Here is a 17,984-nt window from a genome sequence, read left to right as displayed (position 1 = left end):
AAAATTGCATCTGTTACTTCCTCAGTGGGGACTGCTGCACATTTATACAATTTAAGCACAGTTTTTGGTACTCTAATCTTTATGATCCCTGTTACATATTTTGTCTTTTCATCTATGGATGTCAGCCATTTACAGATTAAAGAAACCTGCTGATTTGATCTTAGAAGTGGCTGTAATGAAAGGATGACAAATGTGTTGAAGCTTTGTGACCCCGGAGACTGACTGGTGCATCGACCGTCTCATAAGGAGTCACTGACAAATCTGCGTTCTGTCATAGGAATGTAAAAAAAAAAAAAAAGACGTGCGATGACTGTGTGTGGCGGGAAAGTCATCTCGAGGCCATAGCTGCACATTGATTACGATTTCGATTCACCATCTCAGGTGTTGGCAGTTGTGACGTTTTTGGTCGATTTCCGGGCGGCTCTCGAGCCCGAGGCCGAGGAAGTGGCTCGGACGCACGAGCAGAGGCAAAACAGCGGAACACGAAACAGAAGTCGAGGGAAAGCGAAAAAGCTGGAGGAAATATAACAAAGACAGAGTGAATGAAACGAGGGCAAAAGGGTCGCCACGCTACTCGTATTTTATAAGAGATTTTCGGTGGTTTATAGTCCACCAGGGTGCAACTGACGAAAACTTGCATCAGGTTTACTAGCGTAACTAAACTGAATTTCTGAAAAAAATTAGATGTGAACAGTAATTTTCAGTTGACAAAAGAGGTAAAAGGAGAGCTTTTGGAAGGGCATGAAGTGTATTTTTACCGTTGACCCTGACAGTAACACAGGAACAGCTGTTGGACCTTAAAGGCGAGAATGTGGTGAATCAAGGTAGCCCGAGAAGACAGATGCAGATGCAACTGTTGAAGTGTAAGAAATTCTTGAACACATTGTCAAATCATTAGTAACTAATCGATTAATGAACATTTTTCCCGCGTGGTGAAAAAGCGTCGGCCGCGGCCACACGGTGCCAATCGTGTGCGTGAAACGCACGTTTCGGCCCAGCAGCTAGAAAAGCTCATTCTGCTGGCAGATGTAAGAAGCTAGATACACATTTAGGGAAATTTACAGTAAAATGCAAGTTATTTTTTTAATGCAAGCAGGACAAAAGAGGAATTTTAATGCACACGGCCTTCGCCGGTCTAGTGATACCATGATTACTGCTAATGGGCTTATAGTGAATTTCCATGTGGTCCACGTGGTGGTGAGTCAGTGCTTTACGCGAACGCACTCTTTGACCGCGGCCGGTCGCTGCTCGCCCAGCGGAGTCGGGCAACCTGCTGTGTGTCGTAGGTCCATGCGAGACGTGTTGCGCGCTCCACGACGCGTCCCGTGTGACGAGACACCGCGCCCCTCCCTCCTCTCTGCCTGCCATGTGACTACAGGGGCCTTTGTTATTATCAGGGTGGACAGCAGCGCTTCTGAGGTTTTCCTGCGTTTGGGTCGTGTGGGGGGTCTTGGTCAGGGCTGATTTTTATTTTACCTATTATTATTATTATTATTATTAATGTTATCATTATTATTATTATTATTATTATTTGCTTACAGGGGCACAGAAAAAGTCCTCCCTCTGTAGAGGCTAAACATGCTACCGTAGTGATCACTAGCTACCGACACGCTCTCCTCGGACCCCCACGCCGGGCGGGAGAGGTTGGCACGGGACGCCCGGATCAGAGGCTCCACCCCCAGGTGTCTGACGGGGGGCCCCGTCGCCTCACGCTCGTTCGCTTGCCTGCCGGCCTCGGGAGGCTCCCGCGGCCCCGGGGCCTTCGAACCCAGGGCTGACACCTCCTTCTCCACCACCGTGTCCTGGCTGACGCCCCAGCCGCCTCTCAGAGAGCTCCTGGCATCGCTCGTCTCCGCGGGGACCTGCCTGGCCGCCTTACCTGCAGCCGAAGAGAGGACAGCGTCCCGGTAGGCACGCGACACGAAGGAGCGGCTCAGAAAAGCGAGTCCAAGCACTTAGAGACACAACAGGTCATTCAAACGTCGCAGAAGAACATTCTTGGACAAATAAACAGAAACAGAACAGGAAAAAAGTCCCCTGTTTTAGCAGCGCTCTGGAGAAATTTCCAGGAAATTTGAGGTAGGGGAAGGTTTCTACTTCAGCTGCAGAAAGGTTGCTCCCCCTGCAGACGGGAGCGCGTACTGCGGGTCGGCGGGGCCTTGAGCCGCCCGCGTCTTTCGTCTGCCTCGCACCCCTGCAAGCGCTCTACCCGTGAGCCTCAGTCCTGGCACACAGTAACACGCGGCAGAATGTGACGGCTAAAGGCCGCGTCGCGCCGCTCCCCTGTTGCTGGTTCAATCGGTCTGGAGAAATGAGATGAGGCGAGAGGATTACGAGCACTCGGAGGGGAAGGCGAGTGCAGAAAGCCAGTGTGACATTCAATTCCTCTTTATTCCTTAATTCCAGAGCGAAGGCGATCCCGGGCGTTTCAGCGCGTGCACGCAGGAAGTGTGACGGCGGGACAGGTGTGAGACACGCAGGTGGCGTGTGCTGCCAGGTCACTTGGATCCCTGTGGCTCCGAGGCGACGCCGGAACTCCTTTCCTGGCACCTGGCGCTCAGCGGCGGCTCCTCCGCACGCAGACACAAGCGGCTTCTCCCGCTATTACCGTTACCACGGTTTACCGGTTACTCGTGCGGTTTACCGGTGTGCTGATGTTCCGTGTCGCTGCTGTTTCGCCCTCTGTGTCCGTATCCCAGCGAAATGCTCATACACATCCCTCCAAGAAATATTACTCTACTGGTACTTCTTGCTTTTTCTTCAACATTTGCTCTCCTGTATTGTTACCCTACCACATAAGTATATATGTAATAACGAGAAATAGCAAAATAAAAGTTACTAAAAGGGGACAGCTGGTAGCGAAGAGCTGCTCCCTGTGGACCTGAAGGTCGCAGGTTCGATCCCCACCTCCAGCTGTAGTAGCCTTCGGCAAGGTCCTTACCCTAAACTGCTCCAGGAACATTACCCAGCTGTATGTAGAAATGGGTAAATAATTGCAGGTATCTTAAAAATAGCTTTGAAGAAAGTGTCAGCTGACTGTAATAACAGAGGACATTTTGAAATGTTTGTCTCCCCCTAAAACTGGAAAAAAAGATATTCTGGTTTGGTCTTTTGAACAAAACTAGATGCCGCATCAAAATGAAGAAGATCAGCTTTACACTGATTTACTTACATTCGCAGCTGGGGAATTCTGACTGTTTCTACTGAGGGTAAGTACCTTGATCAAGGGAACTGCAGCAGGAAGAGGGATTCAAACCGAGGTCCTTTGGTTGCAGCCTACAGCTCTAATCACTGCGCCACCTGCTGCCGGTATCGATGTTTCATCAAGTCTCTGACATGTCGCAAGCTCTCAGTCCACAATCACGAGGGTGCGAGCTATGCTCTGCAGCGCAGCGCTGAACCAAGAATGTCTGGCCACATCTGTCCTGACCCAGTAAAGGTAAACATATGGTCAAACATGGTGCGGTACAGCACAGTACATCAGAGAGCGTGTCTGACCAGAAGAGCGTAGCCACTGAGCCATCGCTGGAAGCCGCCAGACCTGCTTGGAAGAGCGCAAAGGAAACTACATCTTGTTGGGCTGCACATGTCCAACCTGCGTGTGCTTGTAATTCCAGATGGTCACAGTGTGAGTGAATCCTGTGACTGGAATTGTAGGAATGTAATTATAATTTCAATTACACTTAACAACTATGTCAAAAGCGGGGGGGTATTCACCTCTTTGAGCAGCTCGGGCGGTCGGACCCCCGGCTCCACCTTTGGCATCCGCGGGTACCTGGGCTTCGGGGGTCTCATCTTCGGCGGTCTCGGAGTCTGGGGGGACAGAAGTGCCGAGTGTGAAACGTGTCCTCACTCTTCGACAGATGGCACCGGAACTGGGTGAAACATTACCAGCCGGGATCATTTCTTGAAGATTTTGGCTTTTGTTAAGAAGAGCAATGAAAGGAGAAATCTGGGTAAGTAAAACAAGGTCTTTTACCATAACTTTGCTTCCTGCAGGAGCGGAAAACTTCGCTTCCATAGTGGCAGCAAGGAGAAGCAGACAGGAGAGAACCGTTACTATGGAAACCAGAGATGCATCTCTCGACGACTGCAGCCCAACAGTTCCCCAGCGGCCGCCTTCGTCGCCTCAAACCACTGACCTGACCCAATACTGTTCCCCACGCGGTTTACACCGGCTTTTACACTGCACACCCCCCATGGTGTGCTGCTCTTGTTGTGTGCACAGGTAGTGACCTGCATACTAGCACATGTGTTGAGTGCATCACAGCACGTTGGACCCGCGTCACTGGGGACAGCGCTGGGACAGGTCCCCTGCACTGTCATATATTTACCTCTAATCATGTAACAATTAGGGTAATGCCAGGTTTTTAGGTTGGTAACTTGGCTCAGACAATTCTGTCCCGAGCAAAGACCACCACCACAGGAGACGAGCGGACAAAAATGGGGCACAAACACATGATGAAACATGCTGCAGTGAATAAGAACATGAAAATGAACATGTAAAGGAAAATAAAGCAGGCGGTCATGCACTGCGGTAAAAACACAAGTACACCATTTGAGCAGCTATGAAGGAAGGAACAAACAGAAAGTTTTAGGATGCTTCTGCCTGGTTTTCTGGGCTTGTGTGTGTGTGTGTGTGTGTGTGTGTGTGGGGGGGGGGGGACAAAACCAGAGCAGCGAGAGCTCAGCCTTCTGCCAGAGTTTGTCCACCGCCCACCAGATACATCCACGTCCACGTGTTCATCACGGCATAAATGACACCTCGTGCAGCGGTGTGTGTCCCGCTCGCGGTGAAACACAACTCTTTCTAAAAGGATCTCGTCACATCGGCAGCTCGTTATCGACTCGAGTTTCACGTTATTTCCACCAGCTCCCTGTTTTCTTTCTTTTGTTTGTGCTGTACAGACGAGTTCTTAGAAGCTGTGTTTCTTTTGACTCTCCGCCGCGGTGCATCATGGGTAAAGGGCTGCATCCAAAGCGGCCGTGTAGCCGTCGTGTTCCTCGCACTCTAGCGTGCGTCCAGACAGCGGGACAGGGGGCGAGATGCATCCTGAAACCGAGGCGGTGGGACACGGCACGCCTCGACTGCGGCCGGAGAAGCCGAGGTGTCTCGAGAAAAAGCTCTAATAGTGTAAAAAGGCAAACACACCATGGGAAAAACGTCCGAATGCGCGACTAGAATGTCCGCTTTTCTGGAAGGAGAGAAAACAGAGGTGCGTTAGTGACAGTGGAACAAAGTGGATCCAAGAGACAAAACACACAAAGAGGACATTACGGACAATAAAGACCCGCCGACAAGAGACCCCCCACGACCTCACGTGGTAAACGGAGTAAAACGTCTGAAAGGTAAGACATCCAGTTGAAACATTTCTTCAGCAGGAGATGGGAAGGACCTTGACACGTCCGTTTACTGTCCGCTCTCCTCCGAGACGTGTCCAGACAGCGTTATCAGCCGAGAGCCTCCAGGCCCAGACGCCGCGGAGATCTGCACGCGGCGTCTGCCCCGACGTGAACCAACACCTCCAGGTTATCCGATGCCAAGGGAAAGAAGGGAAACGCCTGCGGTCCAAAGCACGATAAGAGAACGAGGCGCTTGGAACGGACGCTCTTTTACTCTGAGTACTGCAGGACATGTTCTGAGTGACCGATAAAAAGACGCACGAGACAATATTTTCCTTCACTTATCTACTTTCTGGAATGTTCTTCCGTAGCAGCACAAAGTGACGATGTGGGACCGCTTTAATTCAACTCGCTTCCGCAGTGTTCGCAGCTCCTGTCTGCTGTTGCTGAGACTCTGTGATCAATGACAGGATGAGGAACGTTGTGCCTTTTTGCGGGACGAATCGGTTGACGATCGGCACTGAACGGGACTTTGGACAGAATTTCAGATTACTCTTAATTCTGAAGTGACCCAGCAGCAGCAACTTTTAACCTGAGCACCGTGATGCCCTCAGGGGCCTGCGGATGGGCTTCGGGGGGTCCATGGAGCACAAGCTTGCTTTGAAAATATTATTATTTAACCAAATAAAAGCCCTAAACAAACACGTTGCTGCATGTGGCAAGTCAGTGTGGAAGGAATCAGATTTCAGGGAAATAAGTTCAGTGCAACATTTTCTCCAAATAATACAGTATTTCTGGACATTCTGGACATTCCTGGGTGGGTCCTTAGAAAAGGCTACGAAGTTCTGCAGCTACAGCCGAACCAGGGAATAAATGAGCAGCCGCCGGCACCATTAACTTTCATTGATCGAGGCTCAGGAGAAAAGGGGCCTTTGGAGTTACAAACAAAATGAGTTGCAAACAGATTTGTGGTCCTGGCTGTGTTCACCAACGTCGGTGGGGGGTAAATGACGCTACTTGTGAATTTGTGACTAACGACCTGGAGGATGTCGGTTCGAGTCCCGAGACGGAGCCCGTTTCAGTGCGGAGAAGTGTGGCGTCGGGCTGGTAAAGGTGTCAGCGGAACCACTGGAGGTAAATGCAGTGGAATAAGTGAACGAAGAGGCAAAGTCCCTGAGCCGACGTGTTTGTCGGGGAGACGAGTTCGGCGCAAACGTGTCTCAGCCGTGTCGCACCCAGTGGCCAGCGGGCACCATCGCTCGAACCCGGCACTGCTGGCCCATCCCATGGCACACCTTTCCCTGCTGTTCCGCTGCGGCGGCTCTTTCGTTCGGTGGAACCTGACGCACACGAGCCTCTCGCACGTTTCATTTATTCATAGTTTCGCCCGATTTAGCTTTGGAAGCTGCTCTAAAAACGCTTTTTTTTCCCCAAAATCCACATAAAAATAACATTTCCCCTCGAAATGTAAGAGTACTTTTGATTTGTTCTAGTAATACAACCAAAAATAAGAGCAGCATTAAATAGCCCATAAATGTATTGATGCCTGAAGTGTGTTCATACTCCAGCTCCACACAGGTTCTACTGGAGGTTCCTGCCCGACCGGCGCCGACGACGGATCTCCGTTTGTTTCCCAGCCGCTTCCTGCTGCCGTCGTTCGGTCGCCACGGAGACGGGTCCACTCATCTCCCTTTCCCATCATCCCCGCTGCTCCTTCACTACGGTCCCTTTCAACATATGTAACCATGACGATACCGGCAGCGCCGTCACCCGAAAAGCGTAAGCGTGACGTGTCTGGGGAGAGTCTGGAAGTCTGTCTGAGTCTGGCGTCTTCTCGTCTTCCTCGGTTTGTTCTCGTGTCATGGAAGGTAAAGAGGAACCAGCTGAGGTGAAACCGCGGTAAAAGTTACACAAACTCTCAGCCGATTCCTGTCTCTGTCCAAACGGATTGAACGTGGTGGGAAGGCTGTCACTGCTGCCTTTAGCTCAAGAGCCCGGGTTCGAATCCGCCCTCCTGCTCTTGTACCCTTGAGCAAGGTACTTACCCTGCTGTATAAAATGATAAATCAGAGTAAGTCACTTTCGAGAGAAGTGTCACATTCATAAGATGTTTTTAAAACATCTTTGTGAATCTCAGGCGTATGTCAGTGCTGCAGGTGTGTTGTCCAGCTGAGCAGGACCACAGGTCAGTCCACACTGACCGCCTCTAAGTGCACAAATGGAGCGTCCGGGGAACATAGTATTGTACACGTGTGTGTGTGTGTGTGTGTGTGTGTGTGTTTGTCTCAGGAGCCTGGAGCAGTGGCACACAGTAGGGTAAATGGAGTCCAGCTACAGAGGAGCACCTGGCACCACCGTCCCCACTTGAAGAGAATACTGTGATTCCATATTTTACCACAAAATCTCAGAAAAGAGCAATAAGCCCTTGATTGCGGTACTTGACCTGAAGTGATACAGTAAAAATGATCCTTAACACTGGCAGTCACTATGGAGAAAAGCCTCATTCAAATCAATACATGAATGAGTAAACATGGCCAGCAGGTGGTGCAGTGGCTAAAACTGCTACCTTACACTTGAAGGACATGGGTTTGAATCCCACTTCCTGCTGTAGTACCCTTGGTCAAAGCATTTACCCTAAACTAGCACAGTAAAAAAATGAGCTGGCTGTATAAAGGGGAAAATCGGTGTGAGTTGCCCTGCGGAAAAGTGTACGAACGCGACGTGGGCAGGCAGTGATGTCAGTGGGCGGAGCTTCCGCCAAAGTGTATCGGTAACGCAACTCCTGCTGGGACACAATTCCACGGCATGTGCAAGTGAAACACCTCCAGGACCAGCAAGGTTCCGTCCACCTGGTCCCTGCTCACACACACACACGCGCGCAGCAAAAGGTTAAAGGTCAACAAGAAGCGCACTGACCTGGAACCGCTTCTTTGACCAGATCTTCTTCATGGCTGTGCCGGGCGCCAGCTCTACCTGCAGCCCCGGCTCTGTCGTGGAGCTCAGGTGATGCTCTCTGAGGAGCACAGGCTCACCTGTCAGGGCTGCAGGTAAGTGCCCCCCCGTCGCTGCACCTCCACCATCACAGCGTCTGTCCGCGTTCAGAGCGGCACCGATGGACCGAGGGAGAACGTCTCGCAGCAAAGCACAACAGGGAGCAAAGAGCTCTTCTTTTTCTTCTCCTTCTTCTTCTTCTCTTCTTCTTCTTCTTCTTCCTCTCCGCGCTGCTGTGAGATCACCTCGGAGGAGCTGTGGAAGAGAGCGAGAGCGCAGGCGGGCGGCGGGCGTTCCGGGTTGCCGCGGCGAGCAAAGAGCACAACGCGCCTCAGCAGCGGACGCTGCCTCCAGCCTCCCAGGGACCCCGGAGACTCGGCATCCCACCCAAACAACGTGTCGGCGACGGCAACATGACGGCGAGCGAGTGAGAGGTCAGACAGAGAGACGGTCTGGAGAGAGAGGCAGAGATGGAGAGTTCTCTGAGGAGACACCAGCGGCTGGAAGAGTGATGGGGAGAGAGAGATAGACAGAGAGAGAGAGAGAGAGAGAGAGAGAGAGAGAGAGAGAGAGAGAGAGAGAGAGAGAGAGAGAGAGAGAGGAAGGAAGGGGGGGAGAGAAGGAGAGAGCGAGCGAGGGAGAGAGGAGAGAAAGCGGGAGAGAGAGATGCTCTCGGCCCTCAGACAGAGAGGAGTGAGTCAGCCCTCTCACCACTCAGTGCTCTCAGTTCATTAACCGCCCCACATGCCTGCAAACACTCTCTCACTCACACACACACACACACACACACAGACTAAGAGCTGCTCCACTTGCCTCTTTCCCACTGGAAAGACTCTGACTGCAGCTTCAGCCGAGGAGCCCCGCCACTAAGGGCCATCGATTGCCGATCCTGGATCAATATCTCTGCCTTCGGTGACACGCCGCTCAGCCGCGGCGACGGGTTCGAACCCGCACTCGCCAAATATGAGTCCTGTGTCATTTCTCAATGCCGATTGGGAGCCCGAATGCCAGTGCCTCCCACAGCACCTCTGCCTCACTACAACGGTTCACGTTCACATGTGTGAATCATGGAGATCCATACATGCAGAAGACCTGAGCTTCAGCTTCCCACCACCTGGACACACACACACACACACACACACACACACACAGTCCTGACTGAGTCATTAAGCACAAAATCACACTTTTTTTCCTATGACAGTGTAGCATGGATATATTCTTTATCATCATTATTATTCATTTGATACTTTTCTCCAAAGTAACTTAAATTGTTGAGCTACTTACAGCAATTTACTCATTTATACAGCAGGGTAAGGGGGAATCAAGGGGGATTCAAACCAAGGACCTTTGATTACAGAGTATGAGTTGTAACAAGTACAAGGGAGATGCAATGACAATGGAATTCAACCATCACAGGTCCTCTTACATTTATCCATTTAGTTGACACTTTTCTCCAAAGCCTCTTACAGCATTAAGGTTAGAATTACTACAAGCTTACAGCTATTTACCCATTTATACAGCTTGGTAATTTTTACTGCAGTAATTCAGGGTAAGTACCTTGTTCAAGGGAACTACAGCCAGAAGTGGGGATTGAACCTGCAACCTTTTGGATCCAAAGGCAGTAGCTCTAACCACCACACTACAAGCTGTGCTCTTGCCATTACACCTTAGAAAGTACCACTAGCAGGGCAGTGCAGAACACAAGTGTCTTTGGACAGTGGGAGGAAACCAGAGCACTTAGACGAGACCCATGAAGACCCTGAGATACCATGCAAACTCTGCACAGACTGAGTTGGATTCAAACCCATATCTAAACGGGCAGCCCAAAGCGGAGAGGCACCAGTGCTACCCGCTGTGCCACGTGCACCTCTGTGCATCACCATTCTCCTTATGTCTGTGTGTATTCATGTCTCAGTTTCTGTCTGTTGTCCTTTCTCTCCCATTTCAGATCGGTCCTTCCCCCCTCAGGGCCCCATGTGACAGTCATCGTTTCCCCGCCCCCCCCCAGACCAGACCAGACCAGACCAGACTGCTCTGTTACTGTTGTCCACTCTCAGTCCTGCAAATGCAAGGTAACGGAGGAGGTGGTGTTACCATGTTCACGCCTACGTGTCCGTCCTCGTGTCACATGTCCACATGGCACAGGGAGCTGAAGGACAGTCGTCAGAAACACAAGTCCCGGGACCTGGCGCTACTTCAGCTCTGGACTAACAGTATCACCTGTGTCTCATCCTTCACTGACAGAAGCGCAGTAAAAGCTCAGGGGACACGCAGAGGCGCGGCATGAGAAAGACGTGTCCTCGCTACCTGTGTCCTCGAATGTGAGGACAACGTGAGAAAAGGTGCCGAAGAAAAGGTCGGCTTCCGAGGGGCGTCGAGGACCGTTGCTTGCCGTCTGCATTTGTGTCCCTTGACCACATGAACACTCACAGGGGTTTGAATGTTCAGACATAATCAGGACCTGAAGACTGTTCACAACTCATTTTGTTTGTAACTCCAAAAGCTCTTTTACCATCTGCTCACGATCCCTTGAAAGCTAGTAATGGAGACATCCATCTATTTATTACAGCTCTGTAAATTAGTAGTATTAGTGTTATTATTATTGCTGTACAAACACTTAGTAGGACAGAGAGCTGAAGAAAGTTCACTAATGAAATGAATGAAGCAGAAAATGTTGGTATCTTGAAAAAAGAGTCACTCAGAGACATGAACATGAGGAACAGCGCATTGGCGGTTCTGCAATGAATTACATCAGTTTACTGTTCCGAGGAGAACAAATGAAGATGTTACTGTGTCACACACACACACACACACACACACACACACACACACACACTGAGAAATAGGTGAATGAAACACTTTTCAGAGGTGTGTTTTTCCAAGGTGGCAAAACTGCACGTGCTGGAAACGCGGTAAACCTGGTGGCTTCCAAGCCAGGAAAAGGAGTTTGAGGAACTGGGCTAAAATTAGGACCTAGTTACACCTCGGGGGCAGTGGGCGGGGGGGGGGGCACTCTGCATAAACACAGTTTTCTTTTCTTGTGATGTGAAATATTAAAGCAGGGGTGGGCGGAGCCAAGGCTGTACCTGCCTGGATTCAGCTCTGCCGTAAGAGCCCCCGCTCAGCATGTTCGCCTAACCCTGGAGGGTGGGGGGGTTTCTGAAACGTGCCCCTGTGACTCGTCGCTCAGAGCCTCAGGACCTGCTGGAGGAAGTGACTCCCCTTCAACTTCCTGCCTTCTTCTGTCATTATTCATTCAACTAACACTTTTCTCACAGGTGACACGCAAAACACATCTGTGTGCTATTTACACTGATTTACCCATTTAAACAGCAGGGTGCTTGTTACTGTACCAGTCCAAGGGCACTATTGCAGTAGGTGGGATTCGACCTCAGTGCTCCCTACTGTAAGACAGCAGCTCTAACCACTGCGCCACCTACTGCTCGCATGTGAGCTGTGGAGCCCTGAGAAACACTCGGTAATGAGTTCCTTAACTAACTGGTTTACTGGCTGCTCATTGGAGGATGTTTCAGCTGCCAGAGGAAGGAGGAGCTGCGCGCGCGCACACGCGCGCACGCACGCACGCACACACACACACGTCCCTGAATGGATTGGAGTCCCTCTCAGTGGGGCACCAGGCTTCAGAGAGAGCAGCGTCTTGGGAACGGACCGACACCCCTGTCGTGTGGATCCCCCCGTGTCACATCATCACTGCAAACATGTATATTTACGTACCTGACACTTTTGTCCAAAGAGACTTCGAAAAGTGCATTTACTGTGATTTACCCATTTATGTTGCAGAGTATTCCTGGTGTATCGGTTTAGGGTGAAAGTACCTCGATCATTGGTACTACGGCAGGAGGTAGAACTCCGGGCAGAGGCCTTCCCACCGGTCAATCACAGGTTCGAATCCCTCCCTTGTGGGAAGCGACCCAGAACAATAAGGAGCCAGACAACAGGACACGTAAAGAGCTGTTTCTTCCAGCCGTGTCCCTCATGAAACATTATAACCCACTCCGCTGTGGACGTCCTCATTGAATACAACTGAAATTTACACTGGTGACACAGTGTTTACCATACAGGAATGTACTGTATCCATTAATGTATCACCAGGTACATGTATTAATGTTTCATCTCGCTCCTCTTTCCACCTCCTTCTCTTCACACATCGCCGAAGTGTCCACATCCCTCCAAGTAACTGTACAGTTTCACCTTCAAATTTTTTACTCCATGCTTACCGTGGTACCGTGACACTGTTCTGTACACCAAATGCGGCTGAATGTGGACCATCGCGTCAGCTCCCTACAGGCGTCAAACGATTTGGGTTATAAAGTGTTAAACTCAGATCTTACACCTGGGCAATGCCTGACCCTAACCCGGCCTGGAGCGGGAGGTTCGAGGCCCCCCGCCACCACACTGCACTTACCCCTCACTTTCTTCTTCCTGGGAGCTGCGGTGTCGGCCCTCCTGACGCTTCTCAAAGCCCTCCTCGCGTCCAGCAGCTCCTGCCTCAACATGGCGCCTCTCCCTGCGACCGTTCCTTCCCAAGGCGTGAACGTGGAGACGCCTTTTGCGCACTGCGGCGCGACGCGCTTCTGCAAGCGGGACTGGAACCCAGAGGTCCTCAGCTGTGCCGTCCCGCTGAGAGCCGCTGAGCCCAACGCTCTATTTCTGGTGTAGCTCAGCGCTCGCTTGGGCTGCCGTCACTAATGCCCGAGGATTACCGTAGTCCTGCACCGGGCTTTACACCCCTCTGTCGGTGTGCTTCGGCGTCTGCTGGACGGGGACAGAGGAGACAGAGCTGCTGGACCCACAGAGGTGACGCTTTGGACAATGGGGTACGCGGTTGTGCTTTACTCAGAAACTCAGGATGATACTGCGGTGCTTCCCGCTGCACCGGTGGATCCACTGTCTGAAGGATCCTGGGATCAAGTCCTACTCCTGCAGTTGTCCCCTTGATCAAGGTACTTAGCCTGAATTCACACGGTCAAGATGGGTAAAGCACAGCCGTACTGCTACTAAGCATCCGCACGTGACCAGAGTGCTGAGAAGGTTGAGATGGATGGACTCAGTCACAGTGGACAGAGCCCATTCAGCACTGAACACTGAACCAGTAGAGCGCAGAACTTTCTGGAAAGACTCTACGTAGACTCGACAGCACCCTTGGACGAAGGTACGAGCTAAATGAAGGCTTTGACTCAGTGATTGGCGGTTGGAAGTTGCTCTGTACAGTTTGTCTGGTTCCACAAGCTGCACATGATGGTTCCCAGACGGAACTCGGTGATGCTGAAAAGGCGACCATCACTCGACGTCCTCGGTGGGACCGCACCACCGAGAGAGAGAACTGCTCTCCTGCCCATTAAGATCCGTCGCGAGCAATGAAGTCCACAGTGTCCCGGCTGCTCCGAGTCACTGGGTCCGCCGCGGTCATGTGTGGGCGCCGATGTGTGAGAAACGCATGCAGCCTAAGCGAAGAGACCCGGACGAAAACTCTTGGGTGAATGAAAACACTTTTCACTTCTGAGAATGAAAGAAGAACATCTCTGATAAAAGTCCAACGAGATGCTTTCAAGAGCACAGGACACAAAACCGTTGGACGCATGTGAATCGCGAAAATGCGGAACGGCGGAGGAATATTGCTCTCGAAGGGTCGATCTGGGCATTTTGCCCCAGTGCGTCTGCAGCCGGTGGGTAAAAAGGAGCGGAAAGACCATGTGTGGGTCACAGCCGCTCCTCTGGACACATGAGCCTTGCACTGCAGGGACTCTCAGAGAAACATGGTAATCGCAGTAAGAATAAGGCCTGTTCGAGGGCAGAGGAGGAACAGCAGATGGCATTGGGATCAGAAGAGCCCTTTCCAACAGGTGAACAAACATTACGCTTCGTACCTTCAACTCGAGTGACACGTGTGATGTGGCTGATGTCGTGACCTCAACACAGAGCTTCGTCTGGATACCTGCAGCAGCTCAGCTGAGATCACTCACACGCTGTGGGTGAACCTGAACAGCATGTCTTTGGACTGTGGGAGGAAACCAGAGCACCCGGAGGAAACCCACGGAGACATGGGGAGAACATGCAACCTCCACACAGACTGAGCGGGGATCGAACCCACGTCCTCTCACACCACCCAGGTGCTGTGCCACCGCAGCGTCCACGGTGGTGATATTATTATTATTATTATTATTATTATTATTATTATTATTATTATAGACATGTACAGAGAGCACTTGTGTTTTCCACCACAGTTCACATGGAGCCACTCAATGGTACAAGAGCAGGTCAAAGCCCTTGTTCTCATCCACAAGGCTACACATGAAAGTACCACCAAATCTGAGAAAAACTGGTCAATGGTCCCGGTTGTGGTGTCGCCTCTTCACGTTCACGTGACGTTCATACAGCGTTCACTGCCCCCCCCCCCCCCCTTTCCAGAGTGATGCCCGGAGAAGCCGTTCCCAGAGGGGGAGGAGGAAGGGTGACCGCGAGCATCAAGCGACCAGGACCGTGGCGCTAAAGTTAGCAGTGATGTGTTGTGGTGAAACCGGAGGCCTGTTTGCAGCGCCCATATCTGAGGCCCCGTACATTCCTGGCTATAAATACCCTGGTAAAAATGGCCGACCACGGGGGGTGGGGGGGGGGGGTGACCGATGGGGGAGGGAGAGATATGAGGGCACAGGGGCATGAGTGATGGGACAGCTGTGTGGGGGGACCCCAGGCCAGGGGGAGGAGTGCTGACCGCCAGGGTGACATTAGCCTGTTCCCGTAGTACATCATTGCCAGCGAGCGGCTCTCAAAGACATAGTTTACAGCCACGGTCACACATCTTACCGAAGGAGGGACAGAAATGAGCTCAGTGTCGCTTCCAATCAAAATGTCCTTCTGGGGTTTGGCACCAGAACTCTTGTATTAAATGGAGCGGAACCAGCGGAACGTGTGAAGAAGGTGAACTGAATGAACTGAACACTGGAAGGAGCCCCACCCTCTCTGTACTGAGGACCGCCCACTGTTTAAATAGCCCCACCTCCTCTGTACAAGGACCGCCCACTGTTTAAATAGCCCCACCCCTTCTCTCTAAAGAGGGCCGTCAACTGTGCCGAGCACAGCAAATGACACGTGGTCCGAGGCCCAAAGAAGCGGTCAATCGGCACAGCCGTCGTCTGTCACAGCAGCGAGTGCGAGCGGTCGTGCCGAACCGTTGACCCCACAGCGAGTGTCCTCAGCTGCCGCCGCCCATCCGTCGGCGAGTCTTACCTTCCCCCAGGTCGAGGACAGCGAGCACAGCGCTGCTGCGGGCTTCGCCCAAGCGGTTGTTGGCGACGCAGGTGTAGAGTCCCGCGTCGCTGGGCCGGCAGTCGCGGATCCACAGGCCGCCGTACTCCTGTCCGGCCGTGTCCAGCAGGATGTCGTCGTGGTACCAGTAGAGCGAGGGCTGCGGGTGTCCAGCCACCGCCACCTTGAGCCGGATATCGCATCCGACGCCCACGGCTGCGTTGCGCATCTTACGGATGAACAAGGGTGCCGTCGGGCCGGGATACAGCGACGACGCCTCGTCCGGGTTCATTTTGGCCCGCTTTGCGGGCATCCTGGGACTAGGGGGCGCTGCTGCCCTCTCCTCAACGCCCTTCTTCAGCGCCACCTGCATCTCGGCCTTTCTCATGGCGGAAACCACGATGGCTGCAAGCCGTCGCAAACGGCTCTCTCGCCTGCAGCTTGTCGGCGTCCCCCGGCAACTCTCGTCCGCAACGTTCGCGCTTTTATTCGCGTCGGCCGGGCGGCGGCTCCGCGCCGTCACTCGTCCATTTGCCTTTCGCCGCTCTGATGTTGCTCCTGTTGTTGTTGTTGTTTGGGTTTTGCTCTTCTTCCTGAGGTGTCGCTCTCAAAAAACTCATCTCATTAACGCTGCGCTTCCTGCCACATGGGCCACAGACAATCGCGGTGCCGCCGTTCGGCACGTTTCTCGACGGCTTGGGTGCAAATTACGGACGACTTATGAATTACGCTCGTGTGTCTCCTGCCAGAACATTCCGGAACGCTTGTGTCCCCTTACCCCGGGAAGTCCCATTAGACTAATGAAAAGCAAAGCCCGCAATATGTGATCTTTACGAAATTAAGCAGCTAAAGCCCAGCCAGGCTCTCGTGCACCATGGTATTTTTAGAGGAGCTCCCACCGGATCAAGTTGCATTAGAGCATCTGTGCAGCGAGCCGCCCAGGGCCCCGGGGCCGCGTGTCCCTGCGGGTCCGTGTTCGGGGACGGAGGCTGAGAGGCCCTGAGCCGCAGTGTGTCCAGCGTGTGCGGAGAGTTTTTGCGACGGCAGCGTCGCGTCCCCGCTGCTCCTCTTCGAGCAGGTGTTCCGGGTGCAAGTAGGGTCCTTTTTTACCCCTCGCTCGCTCACTCGCTCGCTCACCCCAGCGGCCTCCCGCTGCCCGTCCAGGTCCCCACGGAGGTGAAAGCTGAGTCCTCCAAGCACTTGTGTGACAGCTGAGCACTGATAGGTCACATTTCTTGGACAGACTGACACCTTGTCCCTCCCCCAAAAGCCCCTTAGAGAACAAGTCTGACCGGAACACTGTGTGTGTGTGTGTGTGTGTGTGTGTGTGTGGGGGGGCTGAGCGCTGACTCATGGGTCAAAAATAGAGGCTCAGAGGTCACATCACCGTCACAGTGGTCTGTTCGCAGAACTCATATCTTAGCGTCCAAGTAAGAAATGGGAGCCCTCAGTGACCGTGTGAAAATGACCTGGGCCAGCAGGTGGCGTAGTGCTCAAAGGCTCAAAGTTGCCACCCTGCCAGTGAAGGACCCAGGTTCGAATCCCAGCTCTGGCTGTAGTTCCCTTGATCCAGGTACTCACCACGAAGTTGTAGAGCAAAAATGAACCATCAGCGTCATCAGCTCAGTGCACAAAGCCCACACTGTCAATTACCCTGGGAAGAAGAATAAATTAATTGTCCCCCCCTCCCCTCCCCTCCCGTCCGCAGTGGATGAGGACTGACTGCAGGTCCACAGTGAGGGAAGGATCCCTTCTTTCTCACCACCGAAGAGCCCATTCCCTGGGTGCAGTCGTCATGGTAACAGCATCACAAGTATGTAAGCAGCAGGTCCTTCTGAGAGTGGGAGGTGAAGACAACGTTTATTCGATGGATGGTTTTTGTAAGACGTCTAGAACACAAAACCGAGGCCTAAGGGGTCACAGCGGCGGACGTTACGGGAGACGAGTTTCACCGTGAAGCAGATCTGCTTCTACCTCTGGAGTTCATGGATCTTCCGTGTGGGACCAGGCGCCTCGGAGGCTGCGGGGCGTGAGGTGCCGCCTCACTACAGTAACACTATCGCTTACAGTACTACAGCTACTATAATTTCTATTGTTGTCGGTGAAATAAAGTTTCCGACGCCATTACAGCTGAACCCATTTAGTAAATCGACACTGTTGTGTTACAAATAAAGCGCTTCTCATTTTGGATGTACAAGATGTCACTTGCTGTGATTTGTACCTACGTGGCGCTCGCACCCATTCCCAATAAGACCCCCCCGTGGGATCTGGCCGCAAGGAGAACTGCTGACCCCTGGCGGACGCTTTCAGAAACTTCCAGCTTCATCTCAGATTATTTCCTTGCCTTTCATTTCTTAAAGAGCACACTTTCCAGGACTCTGTCA

At 52.3% G+C, this 17,984-nt stretch overlaps 1 protein-coding gene across 2 annotated transcripts in view; it reads right to left on the bottom strand.

The window, feature by feature from the left end:
* The window catches only part of LOC108928742 (striated muscle preferentially expressed protein kinase-like), a 48,366-nt gene extending 31,582 nt beyond the window's left edge, over positions 1-16,784 (bottom strand). For both annotated transcript variants that reach the window (XM_029257016.1, XM_029257017.1), the window contains exons 1-3: positions 15,583-16,784; positions 3,718-3,813; positions 1,726-1,879 (exon numbers count right to left, since the gene is read on the bottom strand). In XM_029257016.1, coding sequence (XP_029112849.1) covers positions 1,726-1,879; positions 3,718-3,813; positions 15,583-15,988 — 656 coding nt within the window. In that variant the 5' untranslated portion in view covers positions 15,989-16,784. The remainder of the gene's footprint in view (positions 1-1,725; positions 1,880-3,717; positions 3,814-15,582) is intronic.
* Between the last annotated feature and the right edge of the window lie 1,200 nt (positions 16,785-17,984).

Source organism: Scleropages formosus, chromosome 12, assembly GCF_900964775.1.
Source record: "Scleropages formosus chromosome 12, fSclFor1.1, whole genome shotgun sequence".
NCBI classification, from domain to species: domain Eukaryota; kingdom Metazoa; phylum Chordata; class Actinopteri; order Osteoglossiformes; family Osteoglossidae; genus Scleropages; species Scleropages formosus.
The sequence above is the reverse complement of the archived record's forward strand: the minus strand, read 5'-3'. Positions and strand labels throughout refer to the sequence as shown.